The 23581-nt window shown below is 45.5% G+C and overlaps 1 protein-coding gene across 6 annotated transcripts in view; it reads right to left on the minus strand.

Moving 5' to 3' along the window:
• Positions 1 to 23581, minus strand: part of LOC125466570 (kazrin-like) — a 607575-nt gene that overhangs the window by 199969 nt on the left and 384025 nt on the right. For all 6 annotated transcript variants that reach the window (XM_048561207.2, XM_048561206.2, XM_048561210.2 and 3 more), the window contains one exon: positions 18731 to 18922. In XM_048561207.2, the coding sequence (XP_048417164.1) occupies positions 18731 to 18922 (192 nt within the window). The remainder of the gene's footprint in view (positions 1 to 18730; positions 18923 to 23581) is intronic.

The raw sequence follows: 23581 nt of genomic DNA on the forward strand, positions 1-23581 counted from the left end.
GTGCTTGGTGACTTTTGAGCCCACGAGCTTCACAATCTTGAGGCTCCCTTCTTTATGCCTCTCTTTATTCTTCCAGTATCTCTTATAGTGCCTCATCCCATTCTCCTCAGACATGCCTTTTAAAACATTATTAAACAAGATGCTAGAAGAAATCAGGTCATCCCTCTCTCTCTACAAGCTTCCCCGCAACCCTAGCACATACTTTCTAGTTTCTCTTATCAGTATCAGCACAATTGGGGCACCTCTGAAACGTACCTCTTTTGTCTCTCCTAAACTACAAATACATATAACAGACTGATATACATTTCCTAAACATTTCCCTGAATCCTAATGATGAGATGACCAAGGTTTCCTTCTACAACTTGCGCTTTTCTGGAATCTTGGGTTTTGTCCTTTTTCCACAATCACTGGGCTGTCAAATCCTTACATTTCACATCATGTAACCCTGCCATGCTGATTTATTGCATTGTCTCTTAGCCCCCTTGTGCTGTCCTGCACCATAAGTCCATCACCCTTTGCCCTGTTAAAGTACACATGAAAGATCTAACTCTGTGGTCCCATGGTCCAAGCAGATAAGGGTCAGAGATAGGCCTTAATCTTTTCACTTCAAGCTGGCTGAGAGGAACAAGAGAGATAAGTTCAGAGAAACACTAAGTGTACCTGTGTTGATGGAAACTGAGAGACGGGAAGAGGTTGGGAGACAGGTTGAAGGGCACAGCTAAGAGGGATATCCTCCACATGAACCATAACATATTCACGTCTGTGTGCACGTGTCCGTGTGTGTGCGTAAGACAAAAAACAAAGTGTGTGCGTGTGTGTAAGACAAAAAAAATTGGGACACAGCATACAGGCCAGCACAAAGGAAAAGAGGAAAACAGCAGCTGTGTTTTGTGCAGTGCTTGTTAATTTTCCACTTATACATGGCAGCCTGTCAGAAATTAAAAGGAGGCATAGACACAGGCAGACAACATTGGGGAGAAGGAGGCTGCAGACAGGCACAGCGCACACAATTCAGTAACTATAATCACTCAGCAGACTGAAGGGTTTAGAACCCTGAAAGGAAAGCTACCTTAGCATTGAAGACAGAAAATGTTCTTGAGGGTTAATCGCAAAAGGTTATAAACCTCCAACACTCTAGGGAAAATTGACAAACCCATTCAGCATCTCCCTATAGCTCAAAGCCTCCAACCTTGGCAACATCCTTGTAAATCTTTTCTGAACCCTCTCAAGTTTCACATGATCCTTCCAACAGCAGGGAGACCAGAACTGCACACAGTATTCCAAAAGCAGCCTATGCAATGTCCTGTACAGCCGCAATAAAATCTATAATAAAAAAAACACACTACTGTAGATTTACAGAAACAGAAAAAAAAGTTAAACTTTAAAAACGAGCCACTTAGCTGCTCCCCTGCTGTGAACTCTCCTATACAGGTTTCTTCATAGTCAGCTGTAAATTTCACTGTTTGTTTATTATTCTTAGAACAAACTCCAGAGATACTTGTTTCTAAACAACATGGGCAGCCAGTCACGCAGGTTCACGGCTGGGTCAGACAGGTGTACAGATTTACTTCTCTGTTTGTTTCACTTCCCACGTGATCACTGCTTTGTCTCTGTTCCTCCTTTTTTTTTTAGAAAAGTGCCATTGTTTTGATCTTCTTTTTCCCCAAAGTTCCATAAAGAACGCAACAGGAAATCAGCTTCAACACTGAAAATACCTCAAAAATAAGGAACGGCTCTTATAGTCACAACAATTTCATGTCCTCCATCTTGGATTACCCAGAATCATCAAGCACATTTGAGACAGGAAGGAGGATGAATTTCTTCCCTCAAAGGATGAAGACGACCTCGTGGAATTCTCTACTGCTGTTGAGACTTGGTCATTAAGTATATTCAAGGCTGAGAAAGATTTTTTTAATGAGTAAGAGAAATAGAGGATGATGGGAAAAATGCAGGAAAGTGGAATTGAGCGTTATCAGGTCAGCCATGATATCGAATGGTAGAATAGATGGGGTGGAAGGATCACTTCTGCCCCTACTGTTTATGAACAACTTCTTATCCAGGCTATTGCACATTGAGTAGTTTGACCAGTGGAAATTTCTGGAATGGAATTCTGACGACCAAAGTTTGAAATTTTCAAATGCAAAACCACATTTAGCACTTGCTGCCAACTCTCCAGATTGGGAAAGGCGATGAGCGATCAAAAGCCTTGCTGACTGGTTAAATGAAGTGGAATGACACATACATTTATTAAAAAAAGCACATCTTTGCTGTACAACATTGTCCCAACGTGCTGTACAGAGGCAGAATGCACAAAATGGACAGCAAGCTGGAGATATGGCCACATCTGGCCAAAAGCCTGTCCATACAGGTGTGATTTTGATGAGGGAATGAGGAGGGGGGAATCGAGAGTTTGGAAATTCGAGACATTTGTACAGGAAATGCCTTTAGTGCTTCCTTTATTTTCATTGCTGTGCCACTGGTAGCCACGTCTTCATCTTCTCTTGTCCCAGCTGCTGGAACTCTGTTCCTGTACCTCCCATACAATGCTCCTTCAAACCTCTCTCTTCAACCTTTCTTTCAGTTGCTTGTCTTAGCATCAGCGTACGTGGTTCGGTCTCTCATTTGTCTGACAATGCTCGTTTTCATTGTTTGTGACTTCCTAAAGGCAGTGCTAGCACCAACAAGGCAAGGAGAAGGGGATAACAGGAGACTGAAACCGGGCTGGGGTGCGTGGTCACAGGGCTGATGGGAGTTAGCAGAGTTAGGGAGGGGTCACGCCTTCCACAATTTCAACTCAAGGATGTGAATTTTAAAATGGAGGTGTTGGGCAATTGCGAGCAACTAGGTGCCAAGACCAGGGAAGGCTGGGCGTACAAAGCTTTGCACAGGGCATCGCACAAGCATCAACTGATTCCTATGGAGTCTGTATCATGTGAAGCTGCTGAAGACAGGCTCAGAATAGTGGAGCTGGTCAAAGTATAAATGGGAAATCAGGTTGCCACCCCAATCTGTGTGGCTCATTATTCCAAAAATACCCACCTTTTCTAGTTTTGGAACAGACAGTTTGAGACAAATCGCATTTACTTAAAAGTCTGTGTCACGTCCACCTTTTGTAACATCGAATATTTACTAAGCAATCTGTTCAGAGACGCTCTGACACACCGGTGGAGTCGGTGGGACACAGGCTTGTGCCTCCTGACTCAGAGATAGAGACAATACCACTGCACAAGAACTGTCAGCCTGAATGTACCTGTCTTCACTGGTGTGGAGCCTAAACATTGGCAGAATGTTGCTTTTAGGGACATTTCTGATCAACCTGTTGAGACACAGCTGAAGTCCGTGCGACCTGTACTTGGACCTCCTGGCCAAGAAGTAGTGATTCTACCACTGTGCCACAGGGACCCTTGGAGCTAGTATAATGTGAGAATTGCTGATTATTAGTCACAGATGTTCCTCAAGTAATTGGTGATGCAGATTAAATTACTCATGAAAGATGATTAGTCCGATCTAGTGCATCTCATTTTCCAAAAACTGAAATTTGTACAAATTGCCCTGTGTGTAGCTGGGTTTAGCTCCATCTATAATCGGATTTAAGCTTTTAGTGCAATTGCAGGCTTGGGACTGTAAAGTCATTTGAATAAATGCAATCTATGTCGGGGAAATGAGCTTGATTGTCAATCTGTTGCAATCTCTGTTTGGGCAGATTCCCTTTTCCAATTGCAATCTTGTTATCCCAAAATGCTCAGCATTCTCCCACCTGCTCATTTTCCAAAGTTCTCCAATTCAGCATCTGTAAAATTCATCATTACCATCCTCTGTGTTTGCCAGTATATTGGTTAAAAAAAAAACCCTCCACTTTATATTGAACTCGCCATCCTTTGACATCACTATCCTCCTCTCATGTCACTTCCTCGATTGTCTAAGGCTTTGGGGTTGGTCTCACTTTGTTCCACTCAATTCACAGAGGTTTACAAGACGATGAGAGGCGTAGATAGAGTGGATAGCCAGAGGCTTTTTCCCAGGGCAGAAATGACAATTACGAGGGGGACATAATTTTAAGGTGATTGGAGGAAGGTGTACGGGAGATGTCAGAGGTAGGTTCTTCACACAGAGAGTGGTGGGCATGTGGAATGCACTGCTGGCAGTCGTAGCGGAGTCAGATACTTCAGGGACATTTAAGCGAGTCTTAGATAGGCACATGGATGAAAGTAAGATGTAGGGGTACGCGGGGTAGTTTGATCTTAGATAGGATAATAGGTCAGCACAACATCATGGGCCGAAGGGCCTGTACTCTGCTGTACTATGTTCTATGTTCCACTCATGGCCAGAGAACATCCAAGAAGGCTGTTCTTTCTGTTGTAGCGTGCCCAGAGACCACGCTCCTGGCCAACCCAGGAATCTGCACTTAGTCCCCTCATCAGCTTCAGCTACAAGCTGTTCCAAAGGAATACACAGCATGACCATGTGATCAGCTTCCACATGCAGACTGACCACGCCCCAGTGTTCCTTCTCTGCACATCCAGTCTCAAAACAGCCATAGTTCCCTTCAGTAGAATGTCAGAAAGATTAAAATCATCTTTGACCCCCCCCGCCAGCCTAAAGCTCCATAGGGAATCCCTGCTGTTTCCACTGACAGGCTCAGCTATTCCCTCTGCTCCCTTGGCCAGCTCCCCCTCCTCCGCCCACAATAAACACCTGCTCATTCTAAATCGTCCTAACCCCCACCAACCAGCCTGTCACACTGACCGGGGATACAGGGGCTGCCAATGCAATGTCGCTAATTTTAATCTCTCACGTTTACGTTCTATTATGGTCTCATCTCTCCACATCTCTAACCGCTTCCTCCCTAAACAACATTACCTACTAAACTCTGCATTCCCCCAAAACAAAAAGGTGCTCCATTTGGAGCCCTTTGTCCCACAAACAGCAGGGCTTCCTTCAGCTGCCCAAAACCTGATATTTTGGGATTGCTGTGTTTCTCTACTTGCTGATCTGCATACCCTCACCTTTTTGATCAGATTTCTTTAACTTGACACGCACATGTTCTTGGTTCCAGTGCGTGCCAGCAGTGGGTTGCCTCAGAGGAGCGGTGAAAGAATTGCTTTAGGTGGCTGTAAAGCACTTTCATACACTCAGTGGCTACAAGAGGCGCTACATAAATGCTGCTTTTCTTTGTGAAACCTACATACTACTCCTGAATTGAAGACAATATTAAATAAACCCTGTCGTTGCCGATACACAGAAAAAAAAACACAACAATGCAAGGCTGAATTGCTCTGGCCTCTACGGTGATGCCCACCACAAACAAATAGCTCGGTGATGACTACTGTAAGACCCAACAAACATGTTCACATTGCAGTGAGAGCTGGCTTCTAGATAAGAGCAGCAAAGATGCAAGGCCAAAAAGAAAAATGCGCGTTAAGTTGCTTTAAAAATAAACAGCACTTGTCCCCGAGTAGGTTGAAAGTGGGTTATCTTAAACTCAAATAAACAGGGGCAAACCTGGCTCCAGTTCATTTGCTGGACTCGGATCAATAGGAATATTGGGCTCTGCAGGGGTGTGAGTGTGTCATGTGCGAGAGTCTCAACTAATTATGCATCCTTTCTACCAGATCCAATTATAGATATTTGGTGTCCTTAACAGAGCACAAGTACAGCTGTGGGGGTTGAATCATTAAATGGACTGTACGGTGGTTGGAGAGTGGCCTGGTAATTATATACTCCATTGATCAAACCAAATTAGAAAGTGGATAAAGAATTAATCAGACAAGATAATCAGGATACTGGTTCATTTCATTTCATGTTAGCAGTGTTACTGATTTGAACTGTAGAGGTCACATCTCGCCAATGACATTGAAGTAAAATCGTTACATGGTAAACCATAACCATGAAACAAGAGCTTTCCCCTCTCGATGTTTTCCAGGCTGTAAATGCCTCATTTAAGGGTCGAGCTCTGTTTAAAATGCGGTCACTGGAAAAGTTGTCAGACAGACCAGGTGGCCACCATCTGCTACAACGCGATTGGTCCTTTACGATTAAAATATTATTTCATAAGGCAAACATGTAGGACCTTTTCAATCTGGTTTCACATACCGTCTTTTTAAAAACACAATCTCCTAATCTGCACAAAGACCCTCCGGCCAGATCACTCTGTGTAACAGCAGTTAACAAGGTCCGTGGAAGCGGCTCTATTCAAACGTACCCACGTGGCTCCCTCAGCTTGGGCATTTCTAAGGCAGTTCCTTTCTATACAGTTACAAAGTGACAGCTCTTAGAGTCATAGCCTCTTCTCATAAATTCCCCCCCTACACCATCAAAATTGGACAGCGAAAGAGGTTATCTCAGAATACAAAGGGACCTCACGTAGATAGGCCAATGGGCCAAGGAGGTGCAGATGGAATTTAGAGTCACAGTCATAGAGATGTGCAGAACAGAAACAGACTCTTTGGTCCAACTCGCCTGTGCTGACCAGGTATTCTAAATTAATCCAGTCCCGTTTGCCAGCATTTGGCCCATATCCCTTTAAAACCTTCCTACTCATGTATGAGATGCCTTTTAAGTGGGACAGTCAGACTGCAGATGCTGGAGTCAGACAACACAGTGAGGAGCTGGATGAACACAGCAGGCCAGCCAACACCGGAGGAGCAGGAAAGTTGACATTTCGGGTCAGGACTCTGCTTCAGAAATGGGGGAGGGGGAAGGGAGTTCAGGTAGGGGGGAGTGGTCAGAAGGGGGGAGGACTGGACGAGTGGGAGAGATGATGGACAGGATGTGTCAGATCAAGGAGGCGAGGGCGAGGGGAGAAGGATGAGAGGGAGGGTTGGCCATGGGATGAGGCTGGGGGTGGGGAGATCTTGAAACTGGTAAAGTCCACATTGAGACCATTGGGTTGCAGGATCCCAAGGTGGAATATCAGGTGCTGCTCCTCCAGTTCCTGGGTGATGTCATTGTGACACAGGAGGAGGCCCAGGATGGACATGTCACCCAGGGAATGGGAGGGGGTGTGAAAGTGGTTTGCGACTGGAAGGTGTTGTGGTTTGTCATGAACAGAGTGCAGGTGCTGTACAAAGTGGTCTCCTAGCCTCCGCTTGGTCTCACTGATGTAAAAGAGGCCACATCGGGAGCAGCAGATACAACAGGCCACACTGATGGATGTGCAGGTGAACCTCTCTGTCTGATGTGGGATGTGTGTTCGGTGCCTTGAATGGAGGGGAGGTGTAGGGGCAGGTGTAGCACTTCCTGTGCTGACAGGGAAAGGTGCCACGGGTAGTGGGGCTAGTGGGGAGTGTGGGCCGGACGAAGGAGTCGCAGAGAGACCGGTCCCTACAAAAGGCAGATAGGGGTGGGGAGGGAAATATCTCTTTGGTTGTGGGGTCAGGTTGCAGGTGGTGGCGAATGGTACATTGGACATGGAGGTTAGTGGGGTGATATGTGAGGACAAGGGACATCTGTCTTTGTTTTTTTGTTGGGGGGAGGGGATGTCAGGGCAGAGGTCTTTAAATATTGCATTTCCACCAGCCTCCACCACTTCCCCTGGCAGCTCATTTCCATACATGTCCCACCCTCTGCATGAAAACGATGTCCCTCGGTCCCTTTTAAATCTTTCCCCTCACACCTCAAACCTATGCTCTCTAGTTTTGGGCTCTCCTCATCCTATCTATGCCCCTCATGATTTTATAAACCTCTATAAGGGTGTCCCTCAGCCTCCAGGGAAAATAGCCCCAGCCTATTCAGCCTCTCCCTATAGCTCAAACCCTCCAACCCTGGCAGCATCCTGAACTCTTTCAGGTTTCAGACCATCCCTTCCAAGGCAGGGAGACCAGGATTGAATGCAATATTCCAGAAGTGGCCTAACCAATGTTGCATACAGCTGCAACATCACCTCCCAGCCTCTGGACTCAGTGCACTGACCAATCAAGGCAAACATGCCAAATGCCTTTTTCTCTTCCCCAAATATATCAAGGAAACAGCGGAAGTTGACATATTTCCACTACTCTTTCTTTTCCCACTGTGGGGAAAGCAATTATTTTGAACAATTAATATGCTTCCCACTCTCCTCAGGACTGTTGAGATGGTCCTACACCTTCATAACATTTTGCAAAGGTTTCCGTCCTATGTCCTGTTTCCCTTAATGTTACAAAACGCCAGCCTAATACTATCCCTGAAATACCACTGCCACATGGGCTACGGGAAAGATACAAGAACTGCTCTCAGGAAAGCCCACAGGTGAGAAAATGTCTTTAGTGTAAGAAAACATCATGAAGTGCTTTGTGCACAAGTAATCGGACAAACAGGACATAGCTCGGCATTACCAACCCTCCAGGATTGTCCTGGAAAATACTCCTCACGGACTGCACAGCTTCAGCCCAGAAGGCGTCTCACAAATCAGCCCCTCTAATCTGACCTGTGGAGGGGGGGACTGCAGAAAAACACTTAAAAAAAAGGGGCTGTGACCTTACGTCATATCATCCCAACAACCCAGGCGGGCAAGAAAAAACCAAAATTAGAGGGAACACTGGTCTTGAAGAGTCCAGGAGTTAGCAATGAGTGTCCTCGGCACAGCTGAGAATAAAAAGGGGATTAAAATCAAAATGCTCTCTGCTCCTTCCAACGCTTTCAGTATAATCGAGGAGGAAAATGTGACTGTTTGATTCCAGGAGGGCAACTGGAGGCAGGTCATGTGATGAATCCTCTGATGTATTCAGAGTTAGTCACCGAAATGGGCAATAAATGCAAGTGGCATTCCCACCTGAGGCTAAGTAACAAGAGGGGAAAATTCCTGGCAGCTCCTCTTGATTTCTTTTACAGTAAATTCAATAAAAGGGAAATTTAACGCATGTCACACATTTGGCAGGCTGAGTCATTTAACTGAAAAGGTTTTGTATTTTAAAGCCCTGCTGTAATTTTAACTAAGCTGTGGTGTTTTGTGTGTAGTCTCACATGAAGATACTTGTAACCAAATGGTGCTCTTTCAGTAAAAGACACACACCTAACCAGCGTGCCAGGATGATTCCAACTGCGGCATTGCTGCAGCTGTGCAGAACTGGTGCAACAGCAAGTGACTGAGAAACAAGTGCAGTCATTAAAGCACACAGGCAGAATGACTGAATTGGATGGGAATGCAAATGCCGTAATCTGGTCTCAAACGGGAATCTGAATAAGACTTGATTTAAGAACACAGGTTGTTGACAAACAGACACATCAGGGCTCAGCTCAAGTTCACATTTATTCCTCCCAGTGGCCATGGACTGCACATATCCCATCTTTCATAACAGCTGCTGAACACTACGTCGCTTTCAGTCCTGTCAGTGCAGGTGCTGCTGTTATTGAAATCAATCTGTGTTCTGGCTCTACGACAGCACTGCTCCCTCCAAGTCAGAAACTTGAATTCCACTCCAGCAGCTTGAAAACATACAGTCGGCTGATGCATAACTGCTGGGCTGAGGGAATGTTGCACTGTCAGAGGTGCAATCCTCCTGAAAGGAGAGCATTCCATGATACTATTCCAAAAAGAGCAGACATTCTCTTCCTGGAATCCTGATCTTATTGCTTTGTCAGCGTCACATTACCTGGTTGTGGAATTGTAAAATCCGGACACTGAGTGTCATGTTTTCAACACCGCCACATTATACAGTACTACAAAAAGATATCATGCTGGCTCAAAAGTGCTTTGTGACATGAAAAGGTGCCATACAAATGCACACCTTTCTATCAGGGCTGCAATGCAAGAAGAGCTTGGATACCCCCATCTCAGTGAAGTAAGGTACAGTTAAGGTTAGCCGACACGAACACAACTCTACTCTTTGCTTGTTTTTACAGATTTGCACATACCAGTCGCTGACAAAATGCAGCAGTCCCTTTTACATTATGAGCTTGGAGTGATTATAACTACAGAACACAGAGTCTTGCTCCATTGTTGAGACAGTGCAATCCTCCTGCAAGTTGCTATGGATACCACACAATCAGAAGTCAAAGTGGTAAATGCTGCTGCGTTTTAAATAGTTCCAGAGTAATCATTTACTCCGCACGTCCTTCAGATTCAGAGCAGGTTACAAGGACTTATTTTCAGTTTCTCACAGAGCCCTTGGCCTCAAGTGTTCTTCAGCAGAACGAAACCAAGGGGCTGGTGAATGGAGGCAAAGTGAGGCTGTCTTCTTAAGCCTGTTTGGAGCTGTGCTGGCAATTCAGAAATCTTGGACAAGGAGGTGAAATAACTCAGCCTGAGCTCCTGGCTGCTATCCATTGCCTCCAGCTAATAACTGTACAAGTGGTAAGGAGAGAGGGCTACAATTAGCTTCCGGTTTAATGGCTCTCCCCACGTTAGAATAATCCAAATAATGTCCCCAGACGAGACAACGTGCAAACAAAGCCTCTCTTCGGCCAGCATATGGTGTAGTAGAGCAGAAATGAAACAGGAGATAGGAGAGGTAGCAAGGAAATGAGAAACAGCGACTCATCCCTGATCTGCCATCAGCTGTTTGAGAAGAGTCTATAAGCCTCACCATTCACTAACCTCAGTAGATGAAAAGTGCATAGAAGGGGCGGCATGGTGGCTTAGTGGTTAGCACTGCTGCCTCACAGCAGCTGGGATCCAGGCTTGATCCCATCTTTGGGCAACTGTCTGTGTGGAGTTTGCACATTCTCCCCATGTCTGCGTGGGTTTCCTCCGGGGCGCCGGTTTCATCCCACAGTCCAAAGACACGCAGGCTAGGTGGAGTGGCTGTGCTAAATTGCCTGTAGTGTTCAGGGGCATGCAGGCTAGGTGGATTAGCCATTGGAAATGCAGTGTTACGAGGATAGGGTGGGTCCAGGTGGGAAGCTCTTCCAAGGGTCAGTGCAGAGTCGACGGGCCAAATGGTTTGCTTCCACACTACAGGGATTGTATGATTATACTCAGCAGAATGGTGTGGACACAGAATTGGGCTTAGAGCTTTGAAGTAAGAAAATGATCACAGGCTTTCTGAATCTGTTGTTGAAGACGACGAATGGAAATGAACTTGAAGCAGGTGAAGACAGAATAATGAAGTAGCTAATTACATTCCCAAATAGTGGGTTCATCTCAGAGACAAATTATTCAGGAGTAGCATGGAAAACATTCCAAGTCCCTTTGTCTGATATAATTCACAGCGACAAGAACAGGAGGCAAGCAAAGAAAGATGTGTTTGAACAATGTGATGCAACAGACGGGGATGGTACGTCATCTCTCCTCATCTTGATCCCTCCGCTCACAGCCTCACCGCTGCATATTCATAAAAGGAAATGTTGAACCACAGAGTTTATTTACTTCCTGATATTACCCTCGATACAGTCTGCGCTCCCATTCTGTGGATTGATTTGTGCAATGAATGGCTTCCATTAATCACCTCAGTGAATGCTGTATCATTGATCTCAGTCAGGGCTTTCTGGCCAGAGTTGAAAAACAATGGGGAGATGTGAAGAAGCTCTTTTCCCAGCTGTCACTCAGGTTTACAGGAGTCTATAGGGCTTGCTTTGCTGCTTATTTTCTCTCTGCAGTCCATTAATGTTAACAGTCAGCTTCCCAATGGGAATCTCCAGAAGATCAGGATCGGATTCCAATCACGGCCTACTCAAAGGCAGGCCCTTGCCTTGTTGTTTACTGATACTTCATCCCGAGTGGTTTTCTTTGGCATTATTTGTTAGTAGTTATCTACCTTGTCATCCATAGTCCACAGGAGAAGGAGAAGCCTCATTCAGCCTTGGAAATGTGTTGCTAGTCTTATTCTGAACTACACACAAGCCATCTAGCCAAGTGAGCAAACCAACCCCTAACCCCAGGGTTATATCAGGTTCTTGTAAGTTCAACTCAGATAGCTTCAAGTGGTAGGTGAGGTGGTTACACAAGACAAATATTTAACGTGAGAGAAAAGGGTTTGAACATGGAGGTTAGGAGAATGGTGCTGGGAATCTCTAGATTCCTTTTCCAAACCACCAATCATTCTTTGTTTAAAAAAAAAGGAGTACAATTGTTGATTGTTTGTCTTTGTTTAGCAACTGTGTGGAATGAACAGGAGAATGGTTGTGAAGAAAATTGCAATAATTTGATGGACCAAATGGCCTGTTTCTGCACTAGGAAACATTCCGTGATCCTATGAAGTCATACCGCATCGCAGCTGAGGCATAGCATCAATACCTATGTTCCAGAAGCGAGGGTTTTATGGTGATATTGGGTATGATCAGCAATGGGCGTTGGATTTGTAACCTCTCCAATCCAATGGTGTCCAATGCCAATGCCATACTGACTGGCATCATTGCCGAACTGGCCAGTGGGCAAAAAAGGCCACAGGGTCTAGTTACAAAAGGAAGCCTGTAATTTAAAAAGACACTCCAGTCACACGCATACCATCACCGGATAACGATGGACAAGGCAGGCCATTCAGCCCATCTGAATCCAACCACCCTCAAATATCCCCCAGTGATACAGCCAAAAGTTTCTCAAATGAGATTTGGCTTCTGGTGTTGTCCTTGGAATCTATTCCACACATTGGTCACCTTTTAGGAGTAAGCTTGTCTTTGGTCAGCTGTGCAGAATAGGGGAAAAAATACTGACAATCTGCCTTGATTTTCATGCTCATTGGTACGTCATTACACAAAGTCAAAAATCACCTGCTTTCACCTCAACAGAAGTTTCTTGACTGGTCTTGAATTCACTCTTCATTTCGTGGAGCATGTTCTGTTTACTATTGAAATTCGATTTGAAAAAAAAATTCCACTTTTATCCTTTCAATTTCTTTAACTACATGACATGACTGCAGAGATCTCCTTTCCCATGCACCCCTTCCGAGATTAAAAAGCACAAGTTTCCCCAGTCTTTCCTCATAAATTCAAACCTTTGACACTGGAAATCAGCCCCATGGCTCTTTTGCTGCAGTTCACAAGTGTCTAGATTAACTATGGTTCCTCAAAATGGTCACAATATGCAACCTGCCATTTGATCCAAGGTCCTATACAGATTGTTTGCTTCCTCTCTGGCTTGCATTCTTCTGTACTATCAATGTGGTTCAACAATCGTTTGGTTTTGCTGGTTGTTGCTCTGTAATGATTGGAAATGTCAAGTGACAGGTCCAGAGGGATTGCTCGAATCCTGGATTATGCACATTGTTTATTTTTTTCATTGCATGCAATATTTTACACCTGACTGCATTCTACCTTCAACCTCTACTGCTCTAATTGACGACATATTTTAACATAAACCACTGCCGTTTCTGTGCTGCAACCTCTGAATTCACCATTGCTCTTAGTTTGGCATCATCTACAATTTTTGCTAATGTGCTTCGAATTTCTCTGATTTAGATAAATGGGCTAAATTAAACCAGGTTGGATAATAATTCCTGGCCGTCAACACACCTCCCATGCACACAAACTCTCAGTACTTGCTTGCACCTCAGTGCCACCATCACTCAGCCAGTTTCTAAATCTTTCTCACTCTCAGTGAATCGCCACCCACTCGGCATTTAACCAAAAGCCTTTCATATGGAACTTTTGCTAGAGCCTATTGAAAGTTATGGTACACCACATCATGGAATCAAACACTGCCCACCTCATTCCTCGCTTCCTGAAAGAAGGTAATCACAACGTTGATCAGCTTAGAATACCCAAGCCCCACTCCATTAGGGGAGGCAATGGCCCAGTGGTATTATCGCTGGACTGTTAAGCCAGAGGCCCAGATAATGTTCTGAGGACCTGGGTTCGAATCCTGCCATGACAGATGGTGGAATTTGAATTCAATAAAATATCTAGAATTAAGAATCTAATACTGGCTGTGAATCTGTTGCTGATTGTTGGGGAGAAAACCCCTCTGGTTCACTAATGTCCTTTAGGGAGAGAAACTGCCATCTTTACCTGGTCTGGTCTACATGTGACTCTGGGCAATTAGGGGTGGACAATAAATGCTGTCTAGCCAGCGATACCCTCATTCCATTAATGAGTTAAAAAAACTCCTTCTGAAAACACAGGAAATAGTTACTGCTTGATTGTTAAATCTCAAAATGTCAACTTTTACAGTCTGCATTATCCTCAACAGGCTTTGCATGTGAATTAATCAATTGGGGAACACAGGTGATTGACTGGTGGGGCTCAATGGATTGAAAAATGAAAGGTGATTTGGTGATCGGGGTAACAATAAACCTCAAAATGAGGGTCTTACGGAGCAATGTAGTGTCTCTACCTCTGAGTCAGGAGGCTTGAGATTACACACCTCTGGAGCAGGTGGGATTTAACAACATCACTGAACAGGTCGATTAGAAAGTACCTGCACTTCAAAATGTAGTCTTGACAATATATTCCACTGTTGCACACAGAATGGGAGACTTCATGGCTCTACAGTTGGCATCATCAGTTGTGGTGCTTTTTTTTCACTCCGCTTACATTAGTCATTGCCTTTTCTCAAATGAATTGCAGGAAGGAATTGAAATAGCACCAATTATATTGAAAAAACAAGTTCGATGTGGATTAATTACTGTAGTTACGGGTGTTAATTTGGCTCAGGGTCCTGGATTTCGAGGCTGGAAGTCTACTAAGGTGTGTTGGCCAATCCCAAAACATCACTAGAAGATATCACAAATGATCCTAGATCTCTTCTCACTGTGATACAGGGTACTGATCATCAGGAAATGAAAACAGAGTTTCACATTGGCAAACGTTCCCTTCCGCCTTTAGCAATGACACTTATAGAGTTCTAGAGTCACATAGCATGGAAACTTACCCTTCAGTCCAACTATTCTGAGCCAACCAGACATCCCAATCCAAGCTCGCGCTGTTTGCCAGCATTTAGCCCATGTACTTCTAACCCTTCCTATTCATGTACCCATCCAGATGGCTTTTAAATGTTGTAATTGTACCGGCCTTCACCACTTCCTCTGGCAGCTCATTCCATACTCGCACCACCCTCAATGTGAAAAGTTGCCCCCTCCCCGCCCAGGTCCCTTTTAAATCATTCCCCTCTCACATTAAACCAATGCCCTCTGATTTTGGACTCCCCTACTGCGGGGAAGTGACCTTGGCAACTCCTTGAGGGATTGATGGGCCCTGACCAACACCAGGACCAGCTCAACTCCCAAACTGCACCCACGTGACTGATCTCCTCTGGAAAGACCCATTTGGCCTCAGTGCCCTTGTTCTAAGCCAAGGTTGGGCAGAAGGAAGAAAGCAGCCAGGCTTGCCAGTCCCATTGATCATCAACTGACCTCTGCTATACAGGCTGTGTTTCAGAAGGGCAGGATCTGGATGGATCCGAGTGCTGCACACTGAGGACTTGCACTGGAAGAATGACTGGTGAGGCAGAGCCAGTGTACTCAGTGTATGGCATTGCCTTCAGTTGGAGAGGATCATTAGCTGGATGGCATAAAATACAGGGAACACTCAGAGAAAGAATGAGGAAGAACAGGTAAAAATGACACAGCCCAATAACTTACTCCAAGGATGGGTGGCTACTTATATTTAATAAACAAAATTGCTGCGCAGTTACATGGGCTTAACTTGCTTGTACCATCTCACATTGATCATGTGCAACGCTAGGCTTCCAGAAGGAGAGGGCGAATGTGCCTGGGGGTCTTGACTTACTGTCACTCCATGGTAGAGTGTGGATGGGCCACTCTGCAGGCCAGTGAAGGAATCCTTTGCTACTATTGCAAAACAGCAGCATATCCTGAAGCTCCGGTAGACTCCTGCGGCTGTACCTGAATCAGTGGCCGCAGCTTGGAGGAGGAATGAGGCGACGCACCCCAAACAGGTGGCTACACACCCCTCTGACAGAGCTACATCCCTCTAATTCTGGTTTTGCATAGCTTCGATTTTAGTCCCTCCCTCACTTGTGGCCATCCTTTCAGTCATCTCTACAATACCCTCCCTCCACCTCTCTTTCTGACTGTTAATCTTTAAGGAACACCTCACAACCTGGCTGTTGACCAGACCACTGGTCATATAACTTATGATCTAATATGTTCTAATGTCACTCACTGTCATGTTCTGCTTTATCATGTCCCTGGGATGCACCTTGTGCTGTTTTATTGCCATAAAGACAAAGTAAAATAATTGGCTTTTAACCATGCTCTCTTTGTTCTTGAAAGCAGTGAATCTTGCTGTGTTTTTACACTGTGACTTTGAACCACTTTCCAGGGACATTCATTTCATGTGAGCCTGGACCATGAGGGTCAGTCTAACCTTGGTGAGAGTCTGACTGTAACAAAATCAGAATTGCAGACGGCACAGTGGCTCAGTGGTTAGCACTGCTGCCTCTCAGTGCCGGGGACACAGGTACGATTCCAGTCTCAGGCGACTGTCTGTGTGGAGTTTGTACATTCTCCCCGTGTCTGTGTGGGTTTCCTCCCCTGGTGCAAAGATGTGCAAGTTAGGTGAATTAGCCGTGGGGAAATGCAGGGTTACAGGGCTAGGGTGGGGAGGGCTGGGTCTGGGTGGGCTGAGGCAGATTCAATGGGCTGAATGGCGTCTGTCCCCCTGCCAAGCCAGAATATGCCCTTAGTCAATGCTTGTATTTCTTTTCTCATGCGAGTGTGAGTGGAACAGGAAACTAGCAGATTTCTCTTCCTGTTGTCCAACTCAGACAAGAAAAAAAATCACTTCTGCAAGCCACCCTGAAGTTCATGTGCATCAGTTGAAACAGAGACTGCAACCCAACTTGTTGCCCAGCTCTCACACGAGGTGGCTGTTCGGCTCACAGCTCAGTCCTGATAAGAACTTGCAGAGTTCCAACACTGCTGACTTTGCTCCTTGGCCTTTCAACCGAACAATCAAATTTTGGTAGACAACAGCTCAGTACTGTAAACAGCTCAAACATTTTAGAAAAATTCAGCTCCTCATTAAATTCACAGACCGAACCTGCGCAGTGACCCAACTATCCCAAGAATGTCTCCTGGAAGTGACAAATACCATCAAACTGGATTGCTTTGCTTTAAAAAGGCTCCTGTGAACCCTTTCTCTTTGCACAAAAAGGGAAAGTGAGGAGGTTGATAGGTGCTCTTTACGAGACATCATCAGGGATTAAAGCAGCAGGCAGCTTTTTGAAGTACCGAGTCATTCTCCCGCTGCCCTCAATCCTCCTGCAAGTGTTTGCTAAAATATCGAGTTTTTGCCTGGTACAGACAGCGTAAAGGCAGAAATGAAAAAGAATTGGCAACAATCTTCTAAACGTGCCACCTTCCGTAGCTGTTTACAACAGAATTACCATTTTCACCCCCTACTTTTCCCCCATCAGAAGGCCTGGCTAGGGATAGTTCCATCAGTAAAGAAATCATGGCCACTTTTCACATGAGAACTTAAGGCTGTGGGGTTGGTCATGAAATTCAACCATGGGAAGCATTACAGCTGAACCATACAATGTTTTTACACAATGGCATGCAGATAAAAATACACTGAAAGGCAAACAAACACACTCTCATGCACCACCTCGCAACTCCAGTTTGATTTTTCCCACTTGGATTGTCGAGTTGCTGTTCTAATTTTACAATCCCAGGTAAAATCTGTCATTGCAGCACACACAGACTGTACTTCTCACCACACTCTTTCACAAAGTAAGCTCCAGGTTCCAGAATTGCAACAGGTAAATACTGACTCCTTTCAAAATCAGTGCCTTGGAGTTTGGGCTGAGGTTAAGGTGCTTCGAGGTGTAAAAATTACAATCACTCAGTAGTATCAGAATCACCCTCCTCTGTTTCCTCCCCTTAACTGAATTTACAGAGAAAGGTCAACGTTAGATCAGGGAAGCTCTAGACAATTATTTGAGCTGAACAATCAAACAATTACCAACTCCCCCTGTGACAAGGATATTCTTTTGGACAGTTCCTGGTTTCAAATTGTTCAGTGGTGGCATTTTCTTTCATTTATTCATGGGAGATGGGTATCACTGACTGGTCAGCATTTTATTGCCTGTCCCTCATATTTGTGAAGAATTATTGTCACAGAAGAGTAACACCATGCAATATTCTTCACATCTCAAAATTTGCGTTTTCAGTTTAAACTCAAAGCAATGCTCAACAGGTGTCCCAGCCAACCTCGTAGCTTTACTGAACACCCACTTATGCACACTCACTGAATCATAAGGTCCCTTCAGTGTGCAAGCAGGTCATTCGATGCATCGAGTCCACACCCACTCTCTGAAGGGCATCCCAACCAGACCCACCCTATCCATGTAAGCCTGCATTTCCCGTGGTTAATCCACCTAGCCTGCACATCCCTGGGCAATATGGGCACTTTAACACGGCCAATCCACCTAGCCTTGCTCAGACTGCGGCAAGAAACCGGAGCACGCAGAGGAAACCCACGCAGACACAGGGAGAAAGTGCACGCAGATAATCGCCTGAGGGTGGAATCGAACCTGGATCCCTGGCGCTGTGAGGCAGCAGTGCTAACCACTGAACCCCATATACTGTTACATCCTCTTCCGAAATAATCTGCTCCTTACGGGGACCTCAGCCCAACTGGCAGCTTGTGTAGCAACTGGACAGTATCGTACATCGTCCAGGAAGGGTAAATGGCATTCTGACCTAGCTCCATCAGCTAATGCTGCACTGACTCTTCACAGGGTTAAAGGAATCAGAGGGTATGGGGAGGTAGCAGTAACAGAGTTAGATGATCAGCCATGACCATATAGAATCAGTGAGACGGGCCAATGGGCCTAATGCATTCCTAATTTCTTTACTTTTCCACGGCTGGGAAGAAAACCTGTTGCGCATATAAAGCGAAGCTATTAACTCACCCTGTAGGGCCTCTTTGGCTCGGGCCAGCTCCGTCTCCTTCTGAGCAAGCTGCACTTTCAGCTCAGTCACCGACAGGATTTCGGCCGATTTCCCTACATTCGAATCCTCCAGCTCCTTGGTCAGCATTTCCTTCATCTGCCGCAACCACTGCACCTCCTCCTGGAGCTGGGAGACCTCCTCACGGAGAAGCACTGTCAACAGACCAAAGACACAACTCAGTACCAGACAACAGACAGCTGGGCAAAAGCACGGACTACCCATTCCCGGTCGGCTGGGGAGGGTAGGGGGTGGCTGCGGGGCCCCACGGGCGAGATTGGGAAAGGAAAGCAAGGGCCTGAGGAAATCTGAACAAGGGGTCTCAACCTGAAAACAAAAAAATGGCTTGACGTAAGCTTCCCACCTCCGCCACTATCAACCCACACGTTAGTACAGCCTAGTAGTTAGTACAGTTAGGAAAGAGGCCACTCGACCTACTGAATCTTTCCTGGCCCTTTCAAAGAGTGAGCCAGTGGCCCCCCCACCACCCCCGCCACCACCACCCACTTCACTGTAACTTTTCCTCCTCCATGTTTCCACCGGATTTTCATTTTGAACCCTGCTGTTCAATCTGTACCATTCAGGAGACCGGGCAGCGCTGCCCTGCATTTGGGAACAGAGAGAAAAGCTTTTCAAATCCTCTGTGCACGAGACCAGTGGGGGAAAACGCAGAAAACTTACCCAAGGACCCAGGTCCCTGCTGATGTCGCCAATTACAGACATACAATACGCACAAAGTTACAACTTCGACACAGGAATTGTTGCCTAAGGTTCTTTCATGTAACTGTCCAGACCATCCGCAGTGGCATTGGGGCCAAACCAGGTCTTGGCTCGCAAGTCAAAGAGATGGCCACACGAATCCATTTTAAAAGTTTCGCTCTCTATTCCCAAGTGGCATCAGAACCGAACCAGACCCAATTTCACCCCCATGGGCTCTAGACTCCAGTGTTCTGCGGGCTGACCCCCTCCTTACCACTCACCCAATACTCTGCTCTTTGCACCCTGACTCGCCCAAGCCTCGTCAACCAACGACGCTGGCTCTCTGTCCAGCAACATGCCCATTTTAAAAACAATCACCCTCGAGAACAAATTCTACCAGCTTCTCGCCCCTTCCCCATCCCTACAACCTTCTCCTGCCCCATCACCCTCCAAAACCCACATGCTCCTCTAGAAAGTTCCGAGTTTGGTAACATCTGTTGTTGCCATGGGTGTTAAAAACCTGTTTTCCACTGCCCCCTTGAGTGCTTCCAACAGCAGCTCAGATATGAGCCTTCATGGGCTATTCGTAATGACTGCCGCAACTGAGTGCCAATTACTGCATGTGAAACAACGTGAACCTTTCTGAGAGGTTCAAGCGACATGACAAGATGCTACAACAGTGAGAGTACTGGTATATCAAACTTTGCAGTGTTAAAAATAATACAGGAAATTTAAAACAAAAGGGACAGAGTCTGTTGAGAGGGACAGAAGAAAAACCAAGACTCAATTCCATTTTGTCTTAATAGCTGCGGCATCTTCAGTAGATCGATAGGAGGTTGCTGATGGAGCGAACTGGACTGTCACTGGTTGGTATCACCACCTAGTGAAGGCTTTTCCTGCAGGAGTCACTGGATAAAGCTGAGAAAAAGCCTTATGAAATCCTGTGGCTTCATCTTCACATCAACTGGGTGAAGAAAAAACTTCAGCACAAAACTTGCAGTGAGAAGAAATTACTTCTCTCTCAAAGGCTCGTGAATCACTAGCTCAGAGCGCAGTAGATGCTGAGACGCTGAATAAATTTAAGGAGATGGACAGACTTTTAATTGGTAACAGGATGGAAAGGTTAAGGGGACTGGGCAGGTTAGGGGAGTTGAGGCTGAGATAAGACCAGCCATGCTCATATTGAATGGTGGAGCAGGCTTGAGGGGCTGAATGGCCTAATCCTGCTCCTAGCTCTATGTTCATACAATATATGAAAACAAAACAGCTTAGGAGCACCCAGAGAAACCCATCAGTTAGTTATAGAGTCATGAAGATGTACAGTATGGAAACAGAGCCTTTGGTCCAACCTGTCCATGCCAGCCAGATATCCTCAACAAATCTAGTCCCATTTGCCTGCATTAAACCCATTTCTCTATAAACCCTTCCTGTTCATATGCCCATCTGGGTGCCTTTTAAATATCATTTGATGCATTTGTACCAATCTCCATCACTTCCCCTGTAGTTGATTCAATACAAGCACCACACACCACATGGAAAATGTTACCCTTACATCGCTTTTAATCATTTCCCCCTCACCTTGAATCTATGCCCTCTAGTTTTGGACTCTCTTAGCCTCGCTAAAAACGCCTTGTCTATTTACCCTCTGCATGCCCCTCACGATTTTATAAACCTCTATAAAAGGTCACCTCTCAGCCACCGACGTTCCAGGGAAAATAGCCCCAGCTTATTCAGCCTCAAAGCGCTCCAACGCCTGGTAAAACTTTTCGGAACCCTTTCAAGTTTAACAACATCTTTCCTATAGCAGGGAGACCAGAAGTGACTAAGAAGCAAATGCGTGGTGTGGTATCAAACCAGATTTACCCTGTGGCTTTGATAAAGCACCTCTTAGATTGCCTGTTGCATTGACACTTGTGCTGCGCAAAGCAGCTGCGTGCACAAAGACAGAGTTTGATTTGAAATGTAAAGTGCGGCCTAGGAAGTCCCTCGATGATAGCTGTGAGAGTCACAGCTGTTGGAGGTGGCTATGGGAACAATGGCGCTAGATTGAATCAAAAGACTGGGATTACAAGGCACAGGGGTCATGGGAATTTTCAGCAATTAAAAGGTGTTTCTTTAAAAGGTGCACCACAGCAGGCAGTAAGAAAAACAAGCGCTTGCCACAGATTCACCAGTAACCAGCCTCCATATCAGACCGGGTGTTTTTCTCTCTCCATAGATGCTGCGAGACCTGCTGAGTTTCTCAGCACTCTATCACGTCAGTCTCAAATTGGTGCTCCTTTACTCTGAGACTGTGCCCTCTTGTCCCAGGCTCTCCCACAAGGGGAAACAGCCTGTCAGCATTGACCCTGTCAAGCCCCTTAAGAATCCTACATCTTTCAACCAGATCACTTCTCATTCTTCTAAACTCCAGTGACTAGAGTCCCAAACTGTCTAACCTTTGCTCATAAAGCAATCTCCCAGACCAAGGGCTCTCTTGTCAGGGCATTCCCACCATCTGAGGCATCAATGTCGCAAACCTTCATTACAGTCTTAGTATGGAAAGTACATTCGGCATGGAGACCAAAACTATCCACAACACCTACTTGTGGTCTCACCAAAGCCCTATTCAATTGCAACTAGATTTACTCCATCAGTTTTTCTAATTGTTTGTTGCATCTCCATGGTACCTTTCAGTGAGTTATGAGCAAGAACACCCAGGTCCCTTTTCAGCAGGTTACTTAGAGGCAGACAGAAGTTATATGCAGTTAGCTACCCATTTAAGAGATGCACTAAGCTAAGTAACAGAAGCTCACTAACAGCACACATTGCTCACTCACTTTCTCCTTCCTGACCATGCATCTCCCTGGGCCAAGTCAGAGAGTAACGTACAGTTTATAGGAATAAACAGAGCCTAATCTAAATCAGAGAATTCATACAGTGTGGAAACAGGCCATTTGGCCCAAAATGTTCACACTGACTCAACTCCCAACCCTAAAACCCTGCATTTCCCATGGCTAATCCACGTAACCTATACATCTCTGGACACCATAGGCAATTTAGCATGGCCAATCCACCTAAGCTGCACATTTTTGGACCCAGTGGAAATCCACGCAGACTCAGGGCGAACGTGCTGACTCCATATAGACAGTCGCCCGAGGCTGGAATTGAACCCTGGTCCCCGGCGCTGCAAGACAGCAGTGTTAGCCACTGTGCTGCTCCATGCGCTTTCAATGTGACAAGAACTGTACGTGGGTGTGAGGGAAGACTTTAACCTAGTTCATTAAACAGGACTCAGGCTTGGTCGGGGCAGATATCCTACTTACACCCCATTAAGTGCCATGGGGGATGTAATCCAGGTGGAGGTGTTAAACAGGCACCTGGCTCACACCTTGAAAATGATGAAGTTCAAATCACAGTGTGTGTGTGATTAACAGGCTGGTGAAAGTGGTCTTGTTTGTGGCAGAGATTCCCGAGGCCAAGAAATACAGGGAGCTTGGGGAAGGGTATATGGATAAGGAGTCTTCCCGTTGATGTTTCAGGAGGGCAAAAGCACCTTCCATTTCATCTCCCTCGAGCTGCAAAACAGTATGATACTCCAACAATAAAATGGGTGGGTACACAGATCCTCTGCAAATATTTGGTTTTGCATGTCCATGGGGAGCTCAGTTTTACTGAAAAGGTTTTCCCAAGTAATCAGCTTTAATGTAAAGCGACACCTATGCATTCACGTTGAGAGAGATTGTCATCTAAAGCTAAAGAGATGGATATCAGATTTTCCCTGAATTTTACTCCTGTGGTTTGCACCCTTGAAACTCTGAATAATTAAATGAGAAAATTAAACATCCCTGCAAATCAGATGAATGCTGATAGTAAACATGGCTCAGTGGGAGCAATTTCTCAGTGTCAGAATACTGCAGCTTCAGGACAGGCCTTAAAATCACTTCCTAACTGCAGTTAGGAAAAAGAAACGAAAGATGTGCATTTACTGAAGCTGTGTGTGCGCTGTGCTGGGAGTGAATAACTTATTGGACCTTCCTGTGCAGAAAGTGATTGTTGTGTTGGTCAACATGTTGTCTGCAGGAGGCAGCTCTGAGCATGCAAAACATTTTGAAGCACTTCTAAGAGCGGTAAGG

The sequence above is a fragment of the Stegostoma tigrinum genome, chromosome 28 (genome assembly GCF_030684315.1).
Source record: "Stegostoma tigrinum isolate sSteTig4 chromosome 28, sSteTig4.hap1, whole genome shotgun sequence".
In the NCBI taxonomy this organism is placed as follows: domain Eukaryota; kingdom Metazoa; phylum Chordata; class Chondrichthyes; order Orectolobiformes; family Stegostomatidae; genus Stegostoma; species Stegostoma tigrinum.